This window comes from Lonchura striata, chromosome 2 (genome assembly GCF_050655825.1).
Source record: "Lonchura striata isolate lonStrDom1 chromosome 2, ASM5065582v1, whole genome shotgun sequence".
Taxonomy (NCBI): domain Eukaryota; kingdom Metazoa; phylum Chordata; class Aves; order Passeriformes; family Estrildidae; genus Lonchura; species Lonchura striata.
This window is the reverse complement of record NC_140704.1, coordinates 49,644,406-49,664,436: the sequence shown is the minus strand read 5'-3', so window position 1 is coordinate 49,664,436 and position 20,031 is coordinate 49,644,406. Positions and strand designations below refer to the sequence as shown.

At 36.0% G+C, this 20,031-nt stretch overlaps 1 protein-coding gene across 20 annotated transcripts in view; it reads right to left on the bottom strand.

Moving 5' to 3' along the window:
- Positions 1-20,031, bottom strand: part of EZH2 (enhancer of zeste 2 polycomb repressive complex 2 subunit) — a 51,081-nt gene that overhangs the window by 27,124 nt on the left and 3,926 nt on the right. For 6 of the 20 annotated variants that reach the window (XM_085573424.1, XM_085573422.1, XM_085573428.1 and 3 more), the window contains exons 2-3: positions 1,590-1,713; positions 970-1,098 (exon numbers count right to left, since the gene is read on the bottom strand). In XM_085573424.1, the coding sequence (XP_085429550.1) occupies positions 970-1,098; positions 1,590-1,706 (246 nt within the window). In that variant the 5' untranslated portion in view covers positions 1,707-1,713. Of the gene's footprint in view, positions 1-969; positions 1,099-1,589; positions 1,714-14,920; positions 15,217-20,031 lie in introns of those variants that run through there. The other 14 variants (XM_085573417.1, XM_085573423.1, XM_085573416.1 and 11 more) reach the window with 9 other exon arrangements.

Sequence of the window (20,031 nt, the reverse complement as noted above, 5' to 3'; positions counted from 1 at the left end):
TGTGTCAATTATTATCAGTTCTGATCCCACACAATAGCTGTACATAAGTACATGAGTAATTGCATATTCAAGAACATTTACAAGATAACACACAAAGGTCCTCTCCTTCTTGCATTTGAACACGTGTGCACACAAATGCACCTTGGTGACACACTCCCACTCTCCAGTTCTCCACTAAAATTAAGGAAAAGAAACTCTGCAAATTTATTTGCAGATAAAGTACTTTGGTTTGCTTTTTTTAACCTATTCACAGTAAAGTCTTTTCATTCTCACCCTACCGAAGAGTTCCCTTTTCAGCTTATTACAGATAAACATCTTCAAACTTAAGTGTGAAAAAGTGCCTAAAGAGCAACTTAAAAATAAGGTAAATTAAGTTGGGATGAATATAGAGAGCTGGAATGGACTTATATCACTGAAGTTACCATGACACAGAACGCAATTCTGAGTAACACACTCTAGAACACCCCTGCTTGAGCAGGAAAGCTGCACTAGATGACATCCAGTGGTCCCTTTCAACCCTACCAATTATGTGGAAACCATTTTAGGTGCTCAAATTATGCCACAACTCATGAAAGTGTTTTTCACAAATTTAGCATCCACTTGTGAAACACAAGGATTCATTAACCTAACTCCAACTGGAGCAAGAGTAAACTCCCAGCACCACAGAGACAGAACAGTTTTATTAAAGGATGCTAAGGTATGATCCAATTATTATCAGAAATAAAGAAGTTTCACTTTTGTGTGTCATTCAAAGCCAAGTAGCCCGCTACATATTTATTGCTTTGCAGAAGTCATACGATCAAAGTACACAACAAATAAATTCTTTAAGACATTCATATGAAACACATTGGGCTGCCAAGTCATATCATGCAGAAAAAAAAATATAAAGAACAGCCAACTTTCCAGTAATAAAATGAAAACGTGTTAAGAATCTTGTGAGTGGAATTACCACAACACATGTTAACCAACCTCCCTGGTCCCGCGCAATGAGCTCACAGAAGTCATGATGTGAACAGGCTGTATCCTACGTTGTTTCCATTCCTGATTTAAGATTTCAGTTCTTTCCAGAATCTTCTGACGATTAGAATTAAACATACTCTAAAAATTAACCACAACATTATAAATAAATGAAAGGCTCTAAATTAATCTGCTAGCATCTTAGGGCAGTCTAACATTTAACCAGATATAACAACAAAAAAGTGCTCAAAACATACAAATTTAGTTTAAATGTCAGTGAGGTTCAATACAGTTCATTATCTCTTTCTTCAATTCATACCATGTTCTCACATTTAGAGAGTCACACATTTAGCATGGAACCAAATTCTAAATTGAATTTGAAAGAGAATACAGCTAATGAAGTTTCTGTATTAGCTCTCCACACCCTCTTCTGATACTTGACATTCTGGACCAAGTCACATATAAATGTATCATATATGTTTATAAGACCATAGAGTTAAGACAAGTTCCCAGTAGGATGACAAAGTATTCAATGAAATTGTTATAGCAAGTGTGAACTGTAGTACACATACTTCAGAAAATAATCAATACTTGTAAAATTTTATAAGCAATAGAACCAAAAGATAAAGTACCTTTACTTCATCAGCACGTCGGAACCTCTTGAGTTGCCTCAGTCTCATATATTCTGATTTTACACGTTTTCTCCAACAAATTGGTCCCTTCTCAGATTTTTTTCCGGTTTGACCCATGATTATCCTACAAGAGACAATGTCACGTTTGTATTACTAAGTCTGACACCACTGCTTACAGCAGTTAGGATCTTTCATATCCAATTCCTTTAATTTCTTTCAATCACACACTTGCAATACCATCCCAATACAACAGAAAAAAAAAGGAAAACATATTTAAGTGATAGGCACCAGAAAACAGTAATTTTAATAGCAAATCAGTGGACCCTTCACATTTGCACTTCTAATGCCGCTATACAAAAAGGTATCTCATGGAATTTAAAGGGGAACAAATCAAGATTGCCACTGCAAAGATACACACTGGAATCCTTGCAAGTAGACTTGTAAATTAACTTCTGGAGGACTATGTTAATGGCAGACAAACCTCTTCCTCCTTGCAGGAAAGGTCATCTTCACTAAGATACCAACTCCTACAACAGATTTCTGGAATCCTCAGATACAGAGGTAGCCCAAGAAGTACTCAGACCCACAACAGGCACTCAAGCATGAAACATTTGTAGAAATTCAGGCAATGAGTTTTGAAACAGCCAGAATAAGAGACTTTGCTCTTTTCTCAAATATTCTATAAGACCACAAACTGCCCACTGATTCCACTTTACTGATCACCCTCCTAGTGCCAAGTGTTTCATTTTTACATTACAGGACTGTTGGCAATGAACTTGTATTTTTATGCTATAATACAAATGCCTTGCCAGAATATGCCAATCTGCTCCTTATTTTTCAAAATCAAGGACCGTATGCTACAGCTATGCTGGCAATGACTATTTTGACAGCATCCTGAAACTAAACCACTACACCAAAGACTGGCTTCTTCTCAAGAGCTGCACTGTAAAGCCTACAATATTTCACTGAATAGCTCAATATATCATTCACATGGACTGAAAGGCTGAAACATCCAGTTGCCCAGGGTTAATACATTCTCAAACAAGCATAATCAGTTTGAGCAGAAACAACTCCAGCCCTTCTAATTATCAAGACAGGTCAACATGAACAGAGGTGTCCTCTTTGGCCTCGAACCCAATTGCCCAGTACTACCTTCATGGCCCCACACCACAGTTCCCTTAACAGTCCTAAGTACAGCTTTATCCAAGTTACTGGAAGCTTACTGCTCTATTTTCAGCAGTTCTGTAGAGGTCAGATTTCAGTTCTATCAGACTTGATGATGATGATGAGAGAGAAAAATCAATACAGAACCTGTTTATTCTCAAGACTATGCATTCATTTACAGTGAACAAAAAGGTAGTAAGTCTATAAAAGCCTGAACCCATTTTTATGCAAGACTTAATAAGATTTAAAGTAATATTTTGCAAGAAAAAATGTTGGGGTTTTAGATTTAGGATGAAAAAATAATTGGAAAACAAATAGTAGAATTTCCAACACAAATCATTTTCCTCAAACATCCTTTGAGGAAAAAAGACACCGGATACAAATAACTATGTAATGCACCTGACTAGTCAGAAGGTAAGGATAGCGAGTTACCATGGGGAGATAAATCTAGAACAAAGCGTCAAACACAGTTACCCTGCTTACATGCACAAGACAGCAAATAAAACCCACCTGTATCTCATTCACCACAACCCTAGCAGTTACCAAAGATAAAAAAAATAAAATTATACTTAAAAAAATAATCCTAGACCATTCATGTTTGAACCAGATAAGATAATCAGTGATTCAAAGCGCACTATGATACTGATTAAAGAGCAACATAAAAGCATTATGGAGTATAGAAAAGACACTATCATATGCTAAACTAGGCAAAGTAAAAATATTGAAAAACAACCCGTTAACTGGAAATAAACTAGACATAGAATAAGTACCATTAAATAACAACCTCAATTTGTAACAGTACAGAACATCAGAATTTCTTCAGCTATGATTCAGCCAAAAGACATGGAAAAGTCAATGAACTCAAAAGATAAATGAAAGCTCAGTTGATCATACTGAAATAATATAGCCCATAAAACTGAAACACAAATTACATTTACTTACTCTAATACTGTCCCAACCACAGCTCTTTTTATTCTAGTTTCCTGGATAATAACAAATTACTCTGGCTTAAAAAAAAAAAAGCTTTCTTGACTGAAATTAAATTGCCAGATAATCCCTGCTCATCAGAAACAGATCTATAGAGAAATCACATATAATTGGATTAAAAATAACAACAAACAGACAAACCCAACAGAATTTCCATCTTTCTTTTACTTAAGTACAGTTCCAAAAAAACGTGAGAGAAATACAACCCCATTAAAAAAAAAAAAATCCAATCTATTCATTTTCCCAGTAATGAATATCATTGCTACCTGTTGCATAGACAACTTCATAGTCAAGGCACCAAATAATACACGATAGAAAATCTTAAAATCCACACTGTTGCTTACATCAAGTTAGGGCAAGAAAAAGTTCTCTTACATAAAGCCAAAATGTTACTGGGCAACAGTCAGTGGGATATACATCACACATGAAGTCCAATGTGTATAAACAAATTAGAAACTACATCTTAAATGGTAAGTCCATATTAAGAGAAAAAGCACTTAGTGGAAAGGAAGCATATGCACAGAGAGTATAGAAAAAATGTGTCTAAGGAAAAAAAAGTGTCTTGGATGCATGTTTGCAAAAACTTTTCAGAGACTGTCAAAATTATTATATTACTGGTCTCTGAGCAGCAGAGCCAAGTCAACTGTGTTTATATGTTTTTAGGCAGTCTAACGTAACCAAAGTAGAATTACTGTGTTGCTAACACATGTCCCCAGTCTCAGAAGAAAGCACAGAATAAACCAAGGCAGGGGGCAGGGCAGGAAGAGCATATTCACAGAGTTAATCCTCATACTGCAATTGATCTATCATCTCCACATTAGGACTACAGACAAATGCCATTGATGATTTCTCATGTCAGTTCAAAGGTCATCCCCAAAACTTTAAATTTAAGAAGCTAGACCTGAGAAACGGGGAAAAGAAGTTTCACAGGCAAGGACAGCCAGTGTTGGGGTGCAAAAAACAAGAACTATGAAAGTAGGGTGGTGCTGTACACTACTTCCCATTCCTGAAAGCAAATGTAATTTGGAGAATTAAAAGACTTCAGACAAATATCAACAATCTCTGGGGCAAGACTGCCTAGTGGTCTACGTGCCTAGAACCTGTGTGTAAGACAAACCTCTCTCAAATCACATTCTTGTGCACGTAAACAGTAGGACTGGTGAAAGCACTCTGAACTGTAACAGACTACACAGTTCCCACTTTGCTAGATAGGACAAAAACCTGCATATTTTCCTTAAAGTACATTGTATGGGAGTTACAGCTAGGACTTCAAAGCAAAGAAGCTAGTGAATGTTAAGATCAAATTTGTCAAAACTAGACAACTTTTCATATAAAGTTTCAGAATACTCCCTACAGGAGATGAAGTGGCCAAAGCTAAATCCCATCTGTCTGAGAATAGTTAAGTCTGTCTTAAGACAGCACAGTTTGAAACAGTTTCCATTTAATAAATAAAACATGATACTGATTATCTTAGCACAATGGTCTGATTCTGAGAGCCCTTAGGCCTGTCCCTCTTCTCCGTTCCCATTTCCCCTTCTGAATCCCATCAGTTGTTGGTATTGTTTTAAAAACTTATTCTTTCCCATTTTTTAATCTTTTTTTTTGATCAAAATGGTCCAGAGAAACCATCTAACTGCCAAAGAGCCAAGTCCTGAGAAGCTCTAGAGAAAAAAAAAAAAAAAAAACAACCCACAAACTATGTAGCAGCCAAGTTAGTTATTTATGGACCGAGTATTGCCTATCCAGAAAAGATACAAAGAAAGCAAGCATAACTCCAAAGCAGTGATACTGTTTCTAGAGAAAGCTCTTCTCCCAAAGTGCACTATGACTACCATGCACAACCTCAGCTAACCGGGACAGATCACACCTGGCATCACAGTAAGGAGGGAAACCTGGCCATAACTCCCTGGACCTTCTTTGCAGAAGAGGGAACACTGTGGGCTGTCTCACTCCACACTGGGCTATCACCCCAGTACCATGACAAAAAAGGAAATAATTATACTAATGAGAGGACCAATAGTATCCTAGACCCCCACCAAGTACAAAAAAAAAAAAAAAAAAAAAAACTCTTAAGGAGAAAAATAAGAGAGTACTAGGAATTAGACATACTAAAGCCACCTAAACACAAATTTAAAACTAAAACCTACAAGAAAATAGAAATTAAGACATAGCTAGGTTTTTTTTTCAGTTTCTACTCATACTTGCACAGCTAGAAATGAAAAACCAAAAATGGCAGTGTCCTAAAGCATATAAATTTGTTTTTTAAAGAAACCCTGCTGAGCATTTCATAATTCTGTATAAGACCCACAGCTTTAGAGCAAGTTCTTAAGAAAATTCATGCCTATAAGCTTAAAGCAGGCAACCTTTACTTTCAGCAGACAAATTGTGTACAATACATCTAGGACTCACAATGAGACAATGAAGTGTAGAACAATTTCAGCTCAAATTGCTCCTGTTTTGCCTACAGAACATAGAAATAGCCTTATTTAAAGACAACGTCCTATTTTTCTTTGATCGTTTTGGCAATATCCATCAGTGACAGACAAGCACACAGATAATTCTCTAAATTAGGCAGCCTATTCAAACAGCCATACAGCTGTCAAAAACTATATTTAAGCTCCTCTGGCTACCATGCCAAATTTCAGGAAAAAAGATAAATTAATGAAAACTTTCAACTAAGAAGCATGGGAGAACAAATGAGGGGGACTGCCCTTTTAAAAGAACACTATTAGTTTGCAATTGTGCTTAATATTACACAGTATTTTAAACTGTAGAAATACTACATTATCTTCCCACTACTCATGATCCCTATTTGGAGATATTTATGAATAGAAACATATTTTGTACAGCATAGTATAATTTACAAGTTCTTTTTTTGTGAATTAATCTACACTCATAAGGTTATTCACATAGTTTAAATATATGCTAATATAATACAGTACTTCAGAGCACTCTTAACCACCAGTTTCAGTGCACGGGTTGAGGGGACAGTGATGTTGGAGGAGAATACAAAACCCAGTAGAGAAACTGCATTTGAAATCTGATACAAATAGAATAAATAGGTAATCATGGGGGGCTTTTTGATGCCTAGAGTAGTGGGAGAGTAATGAAGATATAAAATAATTCAGATGAGGCACGGCCAGGCAGGGGAGAAGTACTGTTTCTACATCCTAGAAGGCCAAATGTTTTCACATGTGCTTCTCAGAAGCTGGAGGACCAAAGGAATGTATTTAACTGCAGGACCCAGCTCAATGGATGATACCACAGCGCTGCTTGATCTCCCCTCCAGTTCACCTTCAGCACTGCCCACAGCCCTGCAGTGACCTGCTGCCACTGACTGGAAAGCTCAAAGCCTGCACTGGCTGCAGGAGCTGTCATTTCAAATACTATACCTTTACTAATTTGGAGTCGACACCACATCATGAAGCTACTCACCAAAGTAGCTTCCTCAGCAGCAATGGCATCTCACCATTATCCCACCCTTCCCAATTCATTTTCACCCCAGTACAGCTCATTAACTACCACCAATTGACCAATGATAAATAAAAACTTACTATTGCAATTGTTTTCAGAAACACAGATGAGTTTCACAGTCCCATCCACAGCTGTGGCATCCTCTGCACAACTATAAAGCAGGAAGAATTTTATAGAAAATCAGGCCAATGCTAGAGAAAAACTAGTGAAGGCAGTGAAACCACAAACAGGCACTGGTTTCATACATCAGTGTGCTCTGGAGTGGCAGGCATGCTCTTTAGCTGTAAGCTGTTATCAGATCCAGACAGCATACAAGTCTTTCAGCCTGAGCTTATGCAATCTTATTAATGGGCAAATTATTATATAATAAAACCTACCTGAAGTCAACACAGAACTCTTTCAAGCATCTACAGAAGTTAAAGAGGGAAAAAAAGAAAAACAAAACAAAACAAAAAAAAAAAAAAAAAAAAAAAAAACCAAAAACAAAAAAAAAACCACCAAGCCAAAGAAAGCCAACCACACCCCACCACACCCTTCTGTGTTTTTTCACAAACCAAAAAAAATTTTTACTTGGGCAGTAGAATTTAGGACAACTTTCACATTCAACCCAAAAATGCAGAAATTTAGCAAGAGAAGGGATTAACAACATTTTTCCACAAGCCTGCAAAAAAAAATTCAGTGCTTGCTAGAAAACAGGGAAAAAACCAAATACCCCCATTAAGAATGCATTTCAAGTATCAAAATTCAATGAGTTAAGCTTACAGCTGAAGTTGTTAACTTTAACAAACCATCTCATAAAGAGCTAATATAATCTTTTTGTGACAGGATTTTACACAGCACAATACAATAAAATTATTGTTAACTGCAGCCAACTATTTTTCAGTTATGTTAAACTAAACTGCTTTGAAACTCTTAGAAATTTCCTTTTAGTATTCTGTTTCAAGCACCCTAAATGTCAAAACAAGATAATACAGTCCATGAACCCATCTAAATCTTTCCAGAGTAAGCAGTTTCCAAAACTCTTACTACAACTATCAAGCACCTGGAAAAAAAAAAAAAAACATAAAAACAACAAACCAATAAAACATATACATATAGCCAGACTTCAAAAAAACTAACTTGAAAATAAATTATAAATTAATGCTTCCATCTATCAGAGCTCTCTTCTACATTTATATCAGACTTTTTTAATAGCACAAAGAGATTCATAGAAAAAAATGTCGACATGCCAATATTCTTTTTTTTTCTTTTGATAAAGTAAGAGAAGTTGTTCAGTTGTGATTTCAGAGCTGCTAAGTCTTTCCACATTAAGTTATGCAAGCTGTAGGTGGGTGGGGGAAAATGATACTCACAGAACCTCAAAGGGCTTTTTACCTGTGCTATTACAGCGCAAACAAAAAAAAGATATGACCAGAAGTTTTATAGTTGCCACTCTGCTTTCTGGATTTTTTAAAGTAAAACAAAGCATGGTTTTCTTTCAAACTTATCTATGTAAAATACCACGTTCTCATTTCCATGGGAATAAAAATATTCCCAAGGCCACTGTCAGCTTGGATATTTCAGAGCCCAAACTAGACCAACTAACAAAAATCTCTATCGCTGAAATTCAACATTATAAAGATTAATATAGTTTATTAATAATACTTCACAAAAATCAACAACAGCACATTTAATCTTTTACAGAAGTAATTAGAGAAATAGATGGGAATAAAGTGTAGCGTGTTTTTATTATTTTATATCACAGAAATGTGATATTTTAAGTTTGTAGTACAGTTCAACCTAGTTTTAAACAAGAAATGCCTAAAAATACTTATATATTAAATTTATATCATGTTGTTATTCCATATGCTGAAGTACTGTATTATTAAAAGCAGCTTAAATTTCAAGAAATAACTTACATCAAATGCTACCATCAGTTCAACTACCTTCTTCAAATGCTATTTGGTGTCAGTTTGACCTGGAAAAGACATCTGTCCACTATATCAGTGGTCACTCATTTCTACTTCTACACAGCCTTCTCTACTGTGAGTGCTTAAGTGCTTATGATTCTGTAATCAAACTAGGTCAGGCAGGGAAAAAAAAAATCTGTCTGAACAGCCCAGAAAATGAACATACTTGGTTTTTAAATACATTTTTTCAACAAAATCAGCTCCACATGCCGGTTTGTTCAGCAGCCATGGGTTTGTTCAGTCTGTTCAAGCCATGAATTCTTGAATCCACATGAGGGACAGAGGGGCGACATTGGGGCAGAAACAAGAGGAAGAACTAAAACAGGAGAGGGCAACAGCTCAGACTTCAACACAAGCATTTGTGAAACCATGCCATTCATCTGATACTCAGTTTTACTGGTACAGAAAAATTATTCTTAAAAAACAGAATCAGGAAGCATTTCTTAAGCCATCCATGCCAGCTGTGCCACTCTTTGGGCAGATAAAGGCCAGCAGCTTGTATTTGCCTACAAAGGCTTAACTAGTACCAAGTTCTCTTTGGGAGTATCTAAAAGAAAATGATCCGTTAACTGATCTAAGCAGGTAACTCCAAATATTTCATCTGGTCTTCCTCACTCTGACAGGCATCAGTGGTTGTGGACGACATAGGTTATCAAAATACTCTAGATCCGTTCTGACAAGATTACATGTTCTGCAAGAATGTTCTTGATCACTCAAGAGAGGGAAACTTTTACAGGCTATTATCAAAGACAAAACTATTAACTAATTAATCTGATGGAAGGAGGAGAACCATCAACAGCCTCAGATGTACCAATGCCAACCCCAAACTGAGAAGAAATGACTATGTGTGAAAATTCAGACTATTTCCTCTTTTTCCTCCTCAAATTAGCAGAAAACCTCTGACTTGCCAGCAGAATTAAAAACCTGTTCTGCAGAGTGGGTAACAACTGCATCCAAGACATTTTAGCATCAGCCCTCAAACCAACACAAACTGATGCTGGCTATAGGCTTTCCAGGTAATATGGCAGCTCCAAAAGCAGAAGGTCCACTGCTACAAATAGTCATGCTTTTATTATAAGCAGTCTCATTACAAGTATGTTGCTATTATTGTGACAGCTACTTAATTGTAATTAGTATTTGCAACACTAAAATACACTTCAATTAGTAGAGTCCCTTTTACATTACCCTGTCACTACAATATTGTTGGGGTTATGTACCACCAGCCTGAAGATTTTGCCTCCACTGAAATTGCTGTTAAATCCAAGGCCAGTGTACTTTCTCCTTCCTGATACAAACAATGGTTACTAGCTAATTAGTAATTACCTAAGAGAATTTCACTTTGCAGAACAACATTTCAACCAAAACTAAACAGCACATTCACTTACCTGTTTGCTTTTAGAAGCTGATGACAAATACATCCTAATGTACTGCTCAGCTAGAACCAGGAAAGGAAGTGGGATCTTAAAATGTAATTATTTCCTCTCTTCATTGTCTGTCTACACTACCTCAGCATCTCAGACAGACTTTGTATAGCAAATATGGTACATTTGATTGTGCTGATCAGTTACTTTAAATTACATATTTTCTGCACTCAAAAGCATAGTTTCATAACTGGACCAAAGCTGTCAATGCTGGCACCATAAATATCCGAACCGGCAATGAAGAAGCAGAACCATGAAACCAGAGCCAAGGGAAAGCAGAAAAAAAGCTCTCCTCTTCAATGCAAGCAAACCATTCCAGCATATCATCCACTTGTCTTAGACTACAATATTTATCTTCCACACTATGTAAAACATCTCATTCACAATACGCAGTTTTTTGTTCTTTACAGCACAATCAATGCATTATCAATGCAGTTAATGCATTAACTACTTCAGCAGGATTAGCTTTCAAGAAGCTGTTGCCTGCTATCTCTTCATCAACTAAAGATTGCTCTCAAAAGATGTAGTCAGTGGCAAAAAATAGCAGCAAACTTGTCTACATCACTTGTCAGTGCAAGACAAATGAAAAACTAGTGTAGGTTCTTTCAATTGCATTCTGCCATGTACATTCCACATCCCACTACAGCTACTCAACAAGTATTAGCAAAAGTCAAAGGCTTCAAGGCATGTTCTATTTATTCCTACAAATATTCTTTTAGAATACCACATAAGCTCCCCAAACTCCTGAACATGCTTAAAAATGTGTCATGCTTTTGTCTGTTTCTGGGCCTTATCAAAACTGGATGAGTCGCTCTGAGAATTTCAACCACTACATAATGGAATTAACTCCCTGAATAGCTTGTTTTCCTACATAAATCAGAGCTAAACCCAGACAATCAGAATTTGAGCACTGTTCTAGCTCTTCTACTGAAACATGCCAATCTATGCTAAAATGAAAATACAAAAGGCAACAGACAAGACTCAGTAAGGGATTTCATTTCAATATAGGAAGAATATTCTTCCTGGTGAGTGTGGTCCAGCATAGGAATGTATTAAACAGAGGTGTCAGAATCTTCACTCTTGAAAACATTTTAAAAGTGGTCTGGAAAATATTATTTCAGTGCTGACCTAACCCAAGTTGGAGACTGGATCAGAGAACTTCTAGATCTAAAACAATCCTACAAATCAATATATCTCTCAGCTGGGCCCACCATCTCAGAACAAGGACCACACTATTTCTAAAGCTCATTCCAGGGAGTTTGTTTGCCTTTTAAATTTTAGTTAATATTCAAAAGATGAAAACAATGAGCACTGTCACTCTCAGTATTTCAATCTGCTACAGACACAATGTGAAAAACACTACCATTAAAGGAACAGTAATTTGTGAATTAAAATGCTTAAGAGCTTAATCAGACTAAACTCTTGAGTTTGGTGTACAATCACTGATTTTTATAATCAGTAGAAACATTAGTCTCCTTTCACAACTGCATCAGCTAGTTAGTTCATACATTCCTTCCCACTATTCCATGTATTGGTTCATTTGAAAGATGCCTTGAATGAACAGTACAGTTAGAACTTTCAACTCTCTCTCTCAGAAACTGTAATTAAAAAAGATTGGAAAACTCTTCACTAATTAAGAAAGCAGTCTAACTAAAATGCTTAAACTGAACATTATGTTTAAAATAAATAAAAGACCATATATAAAGGGCTGTTACTTTCAAATTAGCTGTCTTCATAGCCTAATGGGGTTCTGCTTCTCTTATAGCCCAACCTTTGTGTCTTTGAAGTGGCACTTTTTTCAGACCTTTTACTTTCCACCATTTAAGTGACTACAGCCTTAGCTTGCATTTGGCATACTTAAGATCAGAAGGGTGATCTCTACCCTGGTATATTAAATGCTGAGTTGTCTTCTGGTTCGGGGCTTGTTCTGGCTTTTTTCCTCCTCTTTTTTTTTTTTTTTAATTTAAACATATTCTAGAAGAAATCACTAAGTGAGTCAAGAGGGAGACACATTCACAATAAGCAACTATTCTATGATTTGGTTCCTCAAAATGTATTGAAACATGTGCTGCCTCAATTATTTCTTCCCAAGCACAATGGTTTTTTGGACTTTGTTACTACCCCACTACCTCTTTAAGTTAATAGCCACCAATTAATACTTCAGGATACTCAATACTTATAAGACGCTTTCCTGTATCTTTTGATTAAGAATTTCAGGTAATTTTTAAACAGGCATATATTAAAAAAAAAAAAAAATCCCCATTTTTGTGGCAATTTCACACCTGGTCATGACGTGCTACCTTGATCTATCATATACAAAGTGACTATGCACAACCTTTTCTCTTACAGCTAGGTACAAGTGGCTATTTCAGTGAACTAAGAGTACAGTTTCATGACATATTTAATCCAATTAAACTACTTATTTGTAGTAGTACTACTCTGAAACCAACTTATTAACTATAACGACTATATTTTTATTTGCAGGATTATTTCCCAAAGCAAAACTAGTTACCACTGGAGTGGTAATTAAAATATTATAACATAGGCAATACCTTGAATCTGAGCTAAGCAATGTGTCAGAATTTCCTCTAAATTGATGATTTTTAGCCTTCTTGTGATAACAAGGCTGATGAACTCTTCTGCATACATACTCTACAGGAACTACTGATGCAAATGGTAAGCATAAACCAAATGTGTCATGGTTTACTGTCCACTAAGTTACATATATGTTCTCCAACAGTTTCGTGAAGGATTACAAGTGCTCTGGCCTTATGAAAAGCTTCATCATGAACATATATTCTATAAAAAATAAAGCACTTAAGAGATAGGAGAAGTCATTAAAAAGCAAATTACAAGGGAGAAACACCACTTAGGGCTGCAGACACTGATGTGTCAACAGAGAGCAGCCCTTACGCAAGCAATGCCACTGCAGTCAACCACCATTCCAAAGACTGCTCTCTGCTCCAGTATGAAACATAATTACATACAGTATTTTACAGCAGCTACAATCCTGTGCCGTACGCCTAGATGTTGCTAGGGAATGCTCCTATCTTAGATATTAAGAATTCTAACCTTCGGTCAGATTTGGTAGGAGCACCTGTTTGCCCTCCGCATAGTTAACTCCTGACTTAGGCTTGCCTTGATCATAACACATACTTTCCTTCATCAATTACTGTTTCCAGTCTGCTTTTAACAGTTGAAGTAATCTCTCCAAGCACAGTTCCTCATTACTGCACAAACATATCAGACAAAAATTGCCAGCTTTAACTTTCAAGCATCACCCCTACTTTATGCTGGCATTGCTACAAAAAGAAGCCCTTTTACTTGCACCTGCGCTATCATTTCCCTCCTGACAGCAGGAGAATTTTTGCAGCCATTGACAGAAGCAAGGAAGTTCTCTGGCTGAAAATATCTTGCTGCTTTTGACTGAAGAAAGTGAGCATCCAGTCATTCTGGCCCCACCTAAAGACACTGACCCATGGCCTTAGGCAATCCAATTTTCAACTCCTTGTGACAGTACTAAATGCCTACGTCTGCAGATCAGTTTCTGGGTGTGCTCAGTTCATATTATTTTTTTTTTTTTAATGCTCTCCTCACTCAGTAAGTCAGAGCAGTTCAGTTTTACTGACACACAAGACACGAGGGAAACATGTCAGCTCGAGGGCTCACAGAACTCATGTTTTCTTCAATCATGCTCCCCATCTGATTTCTTTTAAATTATAAATATTAGTTTGCCTCCTACAGCATTTTGTTTCTTGCTTTCTCCCCGAACAGTTCATTCACATTCACAATTTAAAACTATGTTGCATTAAAATCCTTCTCAAGAGTTTCTACCATTATTATATACTGACCAGGCAGATACTGAAATCTCCCTCAGACAAGGAAGAAAGAAAGGAAAGAATGAGGCATCAAGAAGCTCTTGGATATCAAATAGAAAGAAATGGTCCTTCACTCCCTTTTGCTTCCTGGAAAAACTTGAGAAATCTTAATTTATCTTCTTGCTCTGCTCTTTTTAAATGAGAATCTTCTATTTTTCTGCATTAGAAAACTAGCAAAGCAAAGCAACTGCCAGTATTCAACACCCCTTACTCTATCTGCAAGCACATTAAAAACTTTGCAGCTCAGAGTTTACAAGTAACTCTTGATCATCCAGAAGCCTTTCAGAAAACAATCAAATTTGTGTTCCTTAACATCTAAAATAACCTTAAACAATCTGCTTCAGAAATTTAAATAACAATCATTAGAAAACCCACAAGAACTCATGTGGTCATGACAAAACCCCCCAATCATTTAAAAGTTTGTGTAACTAATTATAGGTTGATTAAACATGAAGTACCTGAGCAAGATCCCACAACAGCACTGTTATAGAAATCAAGCTTATTTCAGATTTTCTATGAGACGAGGAAGGAGAGCATCAATTTGATGACTTCTTTCTTCCTAATAGCACACTGCCTTCAGATTTATTTTGACATTATCTCATTTTGTGGGAGTTCTTCATTTAGAACATTTACTCATCAAACACTGGTATGGATGCTTCTCAGTTTCATTCTCTTCAGTAGAGAAAAACAAAAATGTTATGTCTGTTAAAAAGAAAACAAGATTTCAATATAAATAATTAGTTTTTCAATACATTTTCTTACACAAATTTAACAATAGATTACAAAAAAGTAACAGAACATAATTTGTTTTCAGACAGTCCTTAAAAGACAAATCCATACTGGAGTGTTCTATCTATATAAGCATGACTGCAACTTTCAAAGCTATTCTTCCCTTCAAAAAAATCTTTCTGTGTCCCCACTTCAGGATTTAGAGAAGTAAAAACAGACATTAAATCATTACTGAATGCCACTTAAGGAGTAAGAGTAACCCATTTAAAAGAAAAAACCTTTCAATTCCCTACATTACCACTTTCTTCCAGTACATTTCAATACTTGATACTTCTAGAAAAATACCAGTTTGGAAATAAAAACAAGAAGTTCTCAAGTGGTTGTCCACTTGGGTGCGGAAGGGGAAAGAGAGAACAGGGAGATCATAACCAAATATTTCATATTAAAGACAGAACCAAATTGGCAGTAACTGAAACTGACATCTCACTTCACTTTGGGCAACGTGAGCCGTACACCATGCACCAGGTAATGCAACTATTTGCTTTTCACTTTGATATCTGCATCTATAAATACTTCTAACATTTGCATGGATGAGTAAGATTATTTGGCTCAAAAAACAAATAAAACATTTTAAAACTCCAAGCAACACCACAGCAACAAAAAGTTTCAAGCTTGAATTTGATCATACATTTTGCAAGTCACAATTAAAACCATCCCACGTTCCTCACAGCAAACCAAGCCTGGTTATTTGTCAGGAGAAAGTTTTATGCATAAAACTTGAGCTTCACCTTTGAGTTGCTCAAATGCATACCTCCAGAATTTCTCCTTTCACACTCATTCACAGACACCCAGAGGAATTAGATGACTCCCACACACATTCCAATTAACCTCTGTTGCCTAACACCTCCATCTCTTAAAAATTTAGCTTTTTGATATCCTGGATAAATCTGGCAGAAAAAGTAACATTTGCTAGAAACACTCCAGACATGTCTCCACAGGAAAAATAATTTATGATGCGAATTTGAAGAACACAGTCAATTCCACCTGAACTTGTTTTGTGGACACACCTTTTATACTCTAGAACCTAAAATAGCCACAGGTTCTTCTGTTCAACCCATACCTGCAAAAGCAACACACTCCACACAGGAAACACCCTGATGCACAACAATTCAGGTTCAATAGTTATTCCATACTCTTTCCCTGCTTAGGCAAATAGCCTAAAAGCTTAACTTTGAATTCCAAAAATCCATAATTCCAAAATGAGTTTCAAATGATGAAAGTAACTGTAAGAGTTACTTAACAAACAATCATTTAAAATTTCACAAAATAACTGGGTCTAATGTATGGCTTCCTTATTCTGTAAGGTATACAGTGATAAATCCACATGCACGTAATATTATATGTTGCTTAAAAAGGGAAAAAAATACAGATACTACTTTTCCAGAAGCTTGACTTAATACAGAAAACTAATTAGAAAGAGTTGATCTTGGAAAAAGCCAAAGAAAAAGGTAAAGGGGAAAAAAAAAACAAACCAAACATGCAAGCCCAAAAACTCCACCATCTTCCAGTGAAAAAGAAAACATCTCCCTTAGGCTGTGGAAGAGAACTGCAAATACTAAATGAGGTCTTGGGACCGTATGTCTCCTGGCTTCAAAGCAAACATGAATATCTGCTGTTTTATTCTTAACATAGTTTAACCCCCAGGAATGGTTAAATTATGTTAAGACTAAAACAACGTATGTTGATCTCTTCTCCCAATAATTACTGGATTTAGCTTTGCACTAAACACATTGGCAATAAATACTCATTAGAAACATGGCACAAACTAGTGGACATACAAGTGGAAGAAGTTAACACAAAGGACAGAATTTACACTGTCTTGTTTATATACTATAACACTAAAAAAGAGACAATAATACCGACTTTAATCCATTTGCCATGGTACAGTTCCATGGGTAAATCAAGTATCTGCAACACATACCCATACGACTTCTTATAGAAGCAGCAAAATTAATTCCAGCTCTAGAATTTTTAATCTTATTAGTAAAAACGAAATCAGACTACACACCAAAAATATAAAGCTTGCCAGATCCACTCATGCTAAGAAACATGGAAAGGAAACCAGCACACATTAAAAACATTAAAATTATATATGAGTTATAAGATTTGAGTTTCTTTCCTTTCAAATACTTTGTTTCTTTAAATTATATCTGATGGCTTTGGGATTTAAACTGAACATGCAGGCTGTGAATAGAGAATGCATGGCAGGAAAAACTGAACTAACCATGTAAAAGGCAGAATGGAAAGAAGCCAGATACAACAAATAACTGACAAGGGAAATAGGCCTGGTTCTAGATCAAAAAAACAATTTAAAGAAATCATACCCTCCTGTAAAGATTTATTTTCAGTTCATATCCAAAAAAGCCTAGGATGTGAACTGCAATTTGTACTACTTTGCTTGCATAATTACACATACAATGTTATTCAAGCAGGCACCATATGTATATACAAAAAAAAAAAAAAAAAGAAAACTAATAGCAAATTCTGGAGTATTCAGTAATTGTGTATCAAGGAAGTCTTTATTTGCACACAGTAAGACACCAGTTTTACCTCATTTGCTAATTAAATTATATATATCCCAATTAGAAGCTTTGGAAGTACTACATCACATTTTCAAGCAAATGACAACACTGTGCTGATCCACTCACACCATTACACTGTTATTTTTATCCACAGCATTCAGATCACGCACAGTATGTATCTAAATGTCCAAATGGCCTTCTTACTTTAAGAGTACTACTGATTTTACCACTAGATAGGAAGTGGAGAATGCATTATAAATCATTCCAAGTCAACAGCAGTTTTTACAAACAGAGCAGAGACACAATACATGAAAAATCCTATGTCCAAGCTTCAGCCAGGTAGCCAAAAGCTTTCTTAAATGAGAGTGCAATCCACACTAATTTGGGGGAGTGTTGTTTGGTTTTTTTGTTTGTTTGTTTTTGTGTGGACACAGCAAGGACATTAATAGACTTGCCCTTCTCTCTCAATATTTTTCAATTACAATCCATTTACAAACCTGTGGCTAAATAATTATTTATATATATTTTTAATTCCTTTCTTCTTTAGTATTTTTTTTAAAGTTTAATTTGTCAATTTTATATGCAAATTACACTTTTCTTCTTAATAGTTGTCTCTACTCAAGTTTAGTACTGTTACTCTACCTCTTAATTCAGAACCAAGTCCACAGTCTGACCCATCTTAGTGGAAATCTAGGTGTATAATCAAACTGCCTACTACTATCAGTTACAGAAAGCAGCATGTCTTAGAAAACTTCCCTGTATCTTGCTTGGAGCACAATAGAACCGTCCCTCAATAAATTTTATTTTTAGTTTCACCTCATCCATAAATAGACCTACAAACCATCAACCCAAAGTATTTAACTGATCTGTATGAGAACAGATAGAATACCTACTTAGCAATTCTGTACGTTGTTTTCCTTTTAATCTTTAGCTCAACAAAACCCTTGGGCATATACTCAGCTAAAAAATAAACCTGAGCATTTGACTAAATTGTAACAAGTGTTATCACCATTTGCCTGTGAAGCACCCCTGTCTCTTCTGCATACAATTTATACAAGATTTTGCTGGTTTGGCAACATTTTATACAAGATTTTATTTTGCCTCACTGTTTTCCTTGCAGACATAGCTACTTTAACAAAATTATTCCTTAAAAGGTGTCAGTGCAGGAGTAACTCATCCATTTAAAGACTGACTTAGCCACTCCAGAACAGTTGTACAAGTCATACACTTAGGTGTTAAATGTGTAGATACATTTATAGATAGATACATTTACAGATGCTGTCTTCAATCAGACACCACTTCAACAGGCCCAGTACAACTCTCCATGGACCTTGCTGACGGAAGGAACAGAAGGCTGGAAGCAGCTTCAACATTAAAATAAACCTCCTGTTACTGTCCTACAGCTTCTTTTAACAGTGGTCTTGTTTGTCAATGTAAGTGTTACACAAACGCCTCCATCAAATCATTAAGAATCAAATTTACAGTATGCAGATAATTTCCTTCACTCTTTAAAAACACCTGGTAAAGTGAATTTTTCTTGGATAAGTAATACTGCCAAAATTACTTTATCGACTCCGTGAACTTCCTTGCTCAGCAAAGCCCAGGTTCTGGTTCTGTTCCTGAGATTTTCAGTATCCCTGCTGTGGAAAACGTTATTCCCCCCAAAACTTCACAGATACTTTTCCTCAAATCAGCTAAGATCCATCTGTAAGTACTAACAGTAGAATTACAGAACTTCCAGATTACAGCCAACACTAAAGTTTTTCCACAGCACTTTTGCTCAAACACAATGTAAAGTAGGCATTTATTATATGTGCCTTCTGTCAGTGCTGCAGCCATTTTAAGAAATAACTCTCACTGTTCAATCACATGAATATAGAACCTTCATCTAAAATTGTTACTCAGTTTTATCATTACAGCTGAGAACTTACTAAAACACATCCATAATCTATACAGGCACAGAAACTGAACAGTTTTGTGAATGGTGACAGAGCACTTCTTTTGATTAATTGCAAGAGGAATTTTAGAGTGCACCAACTTTCCTGGGAGCACTGTTGGCCTGCACCAGATTCTAGATGTAGCTTATTCTGACATAAGCTTCTTTACAGAAAGTGGCTTGCAGTCTCTCTATATCTAACACAGCTCATGCATTCAATAATGCACTATAAAAATTCCCTTCTCCCTAAGCCAAAGTTTCTTTGCAGGTAAGAAGTAGCACGGGAATATTTACATTTCACTTATGAAGGTTGCAATGTTAC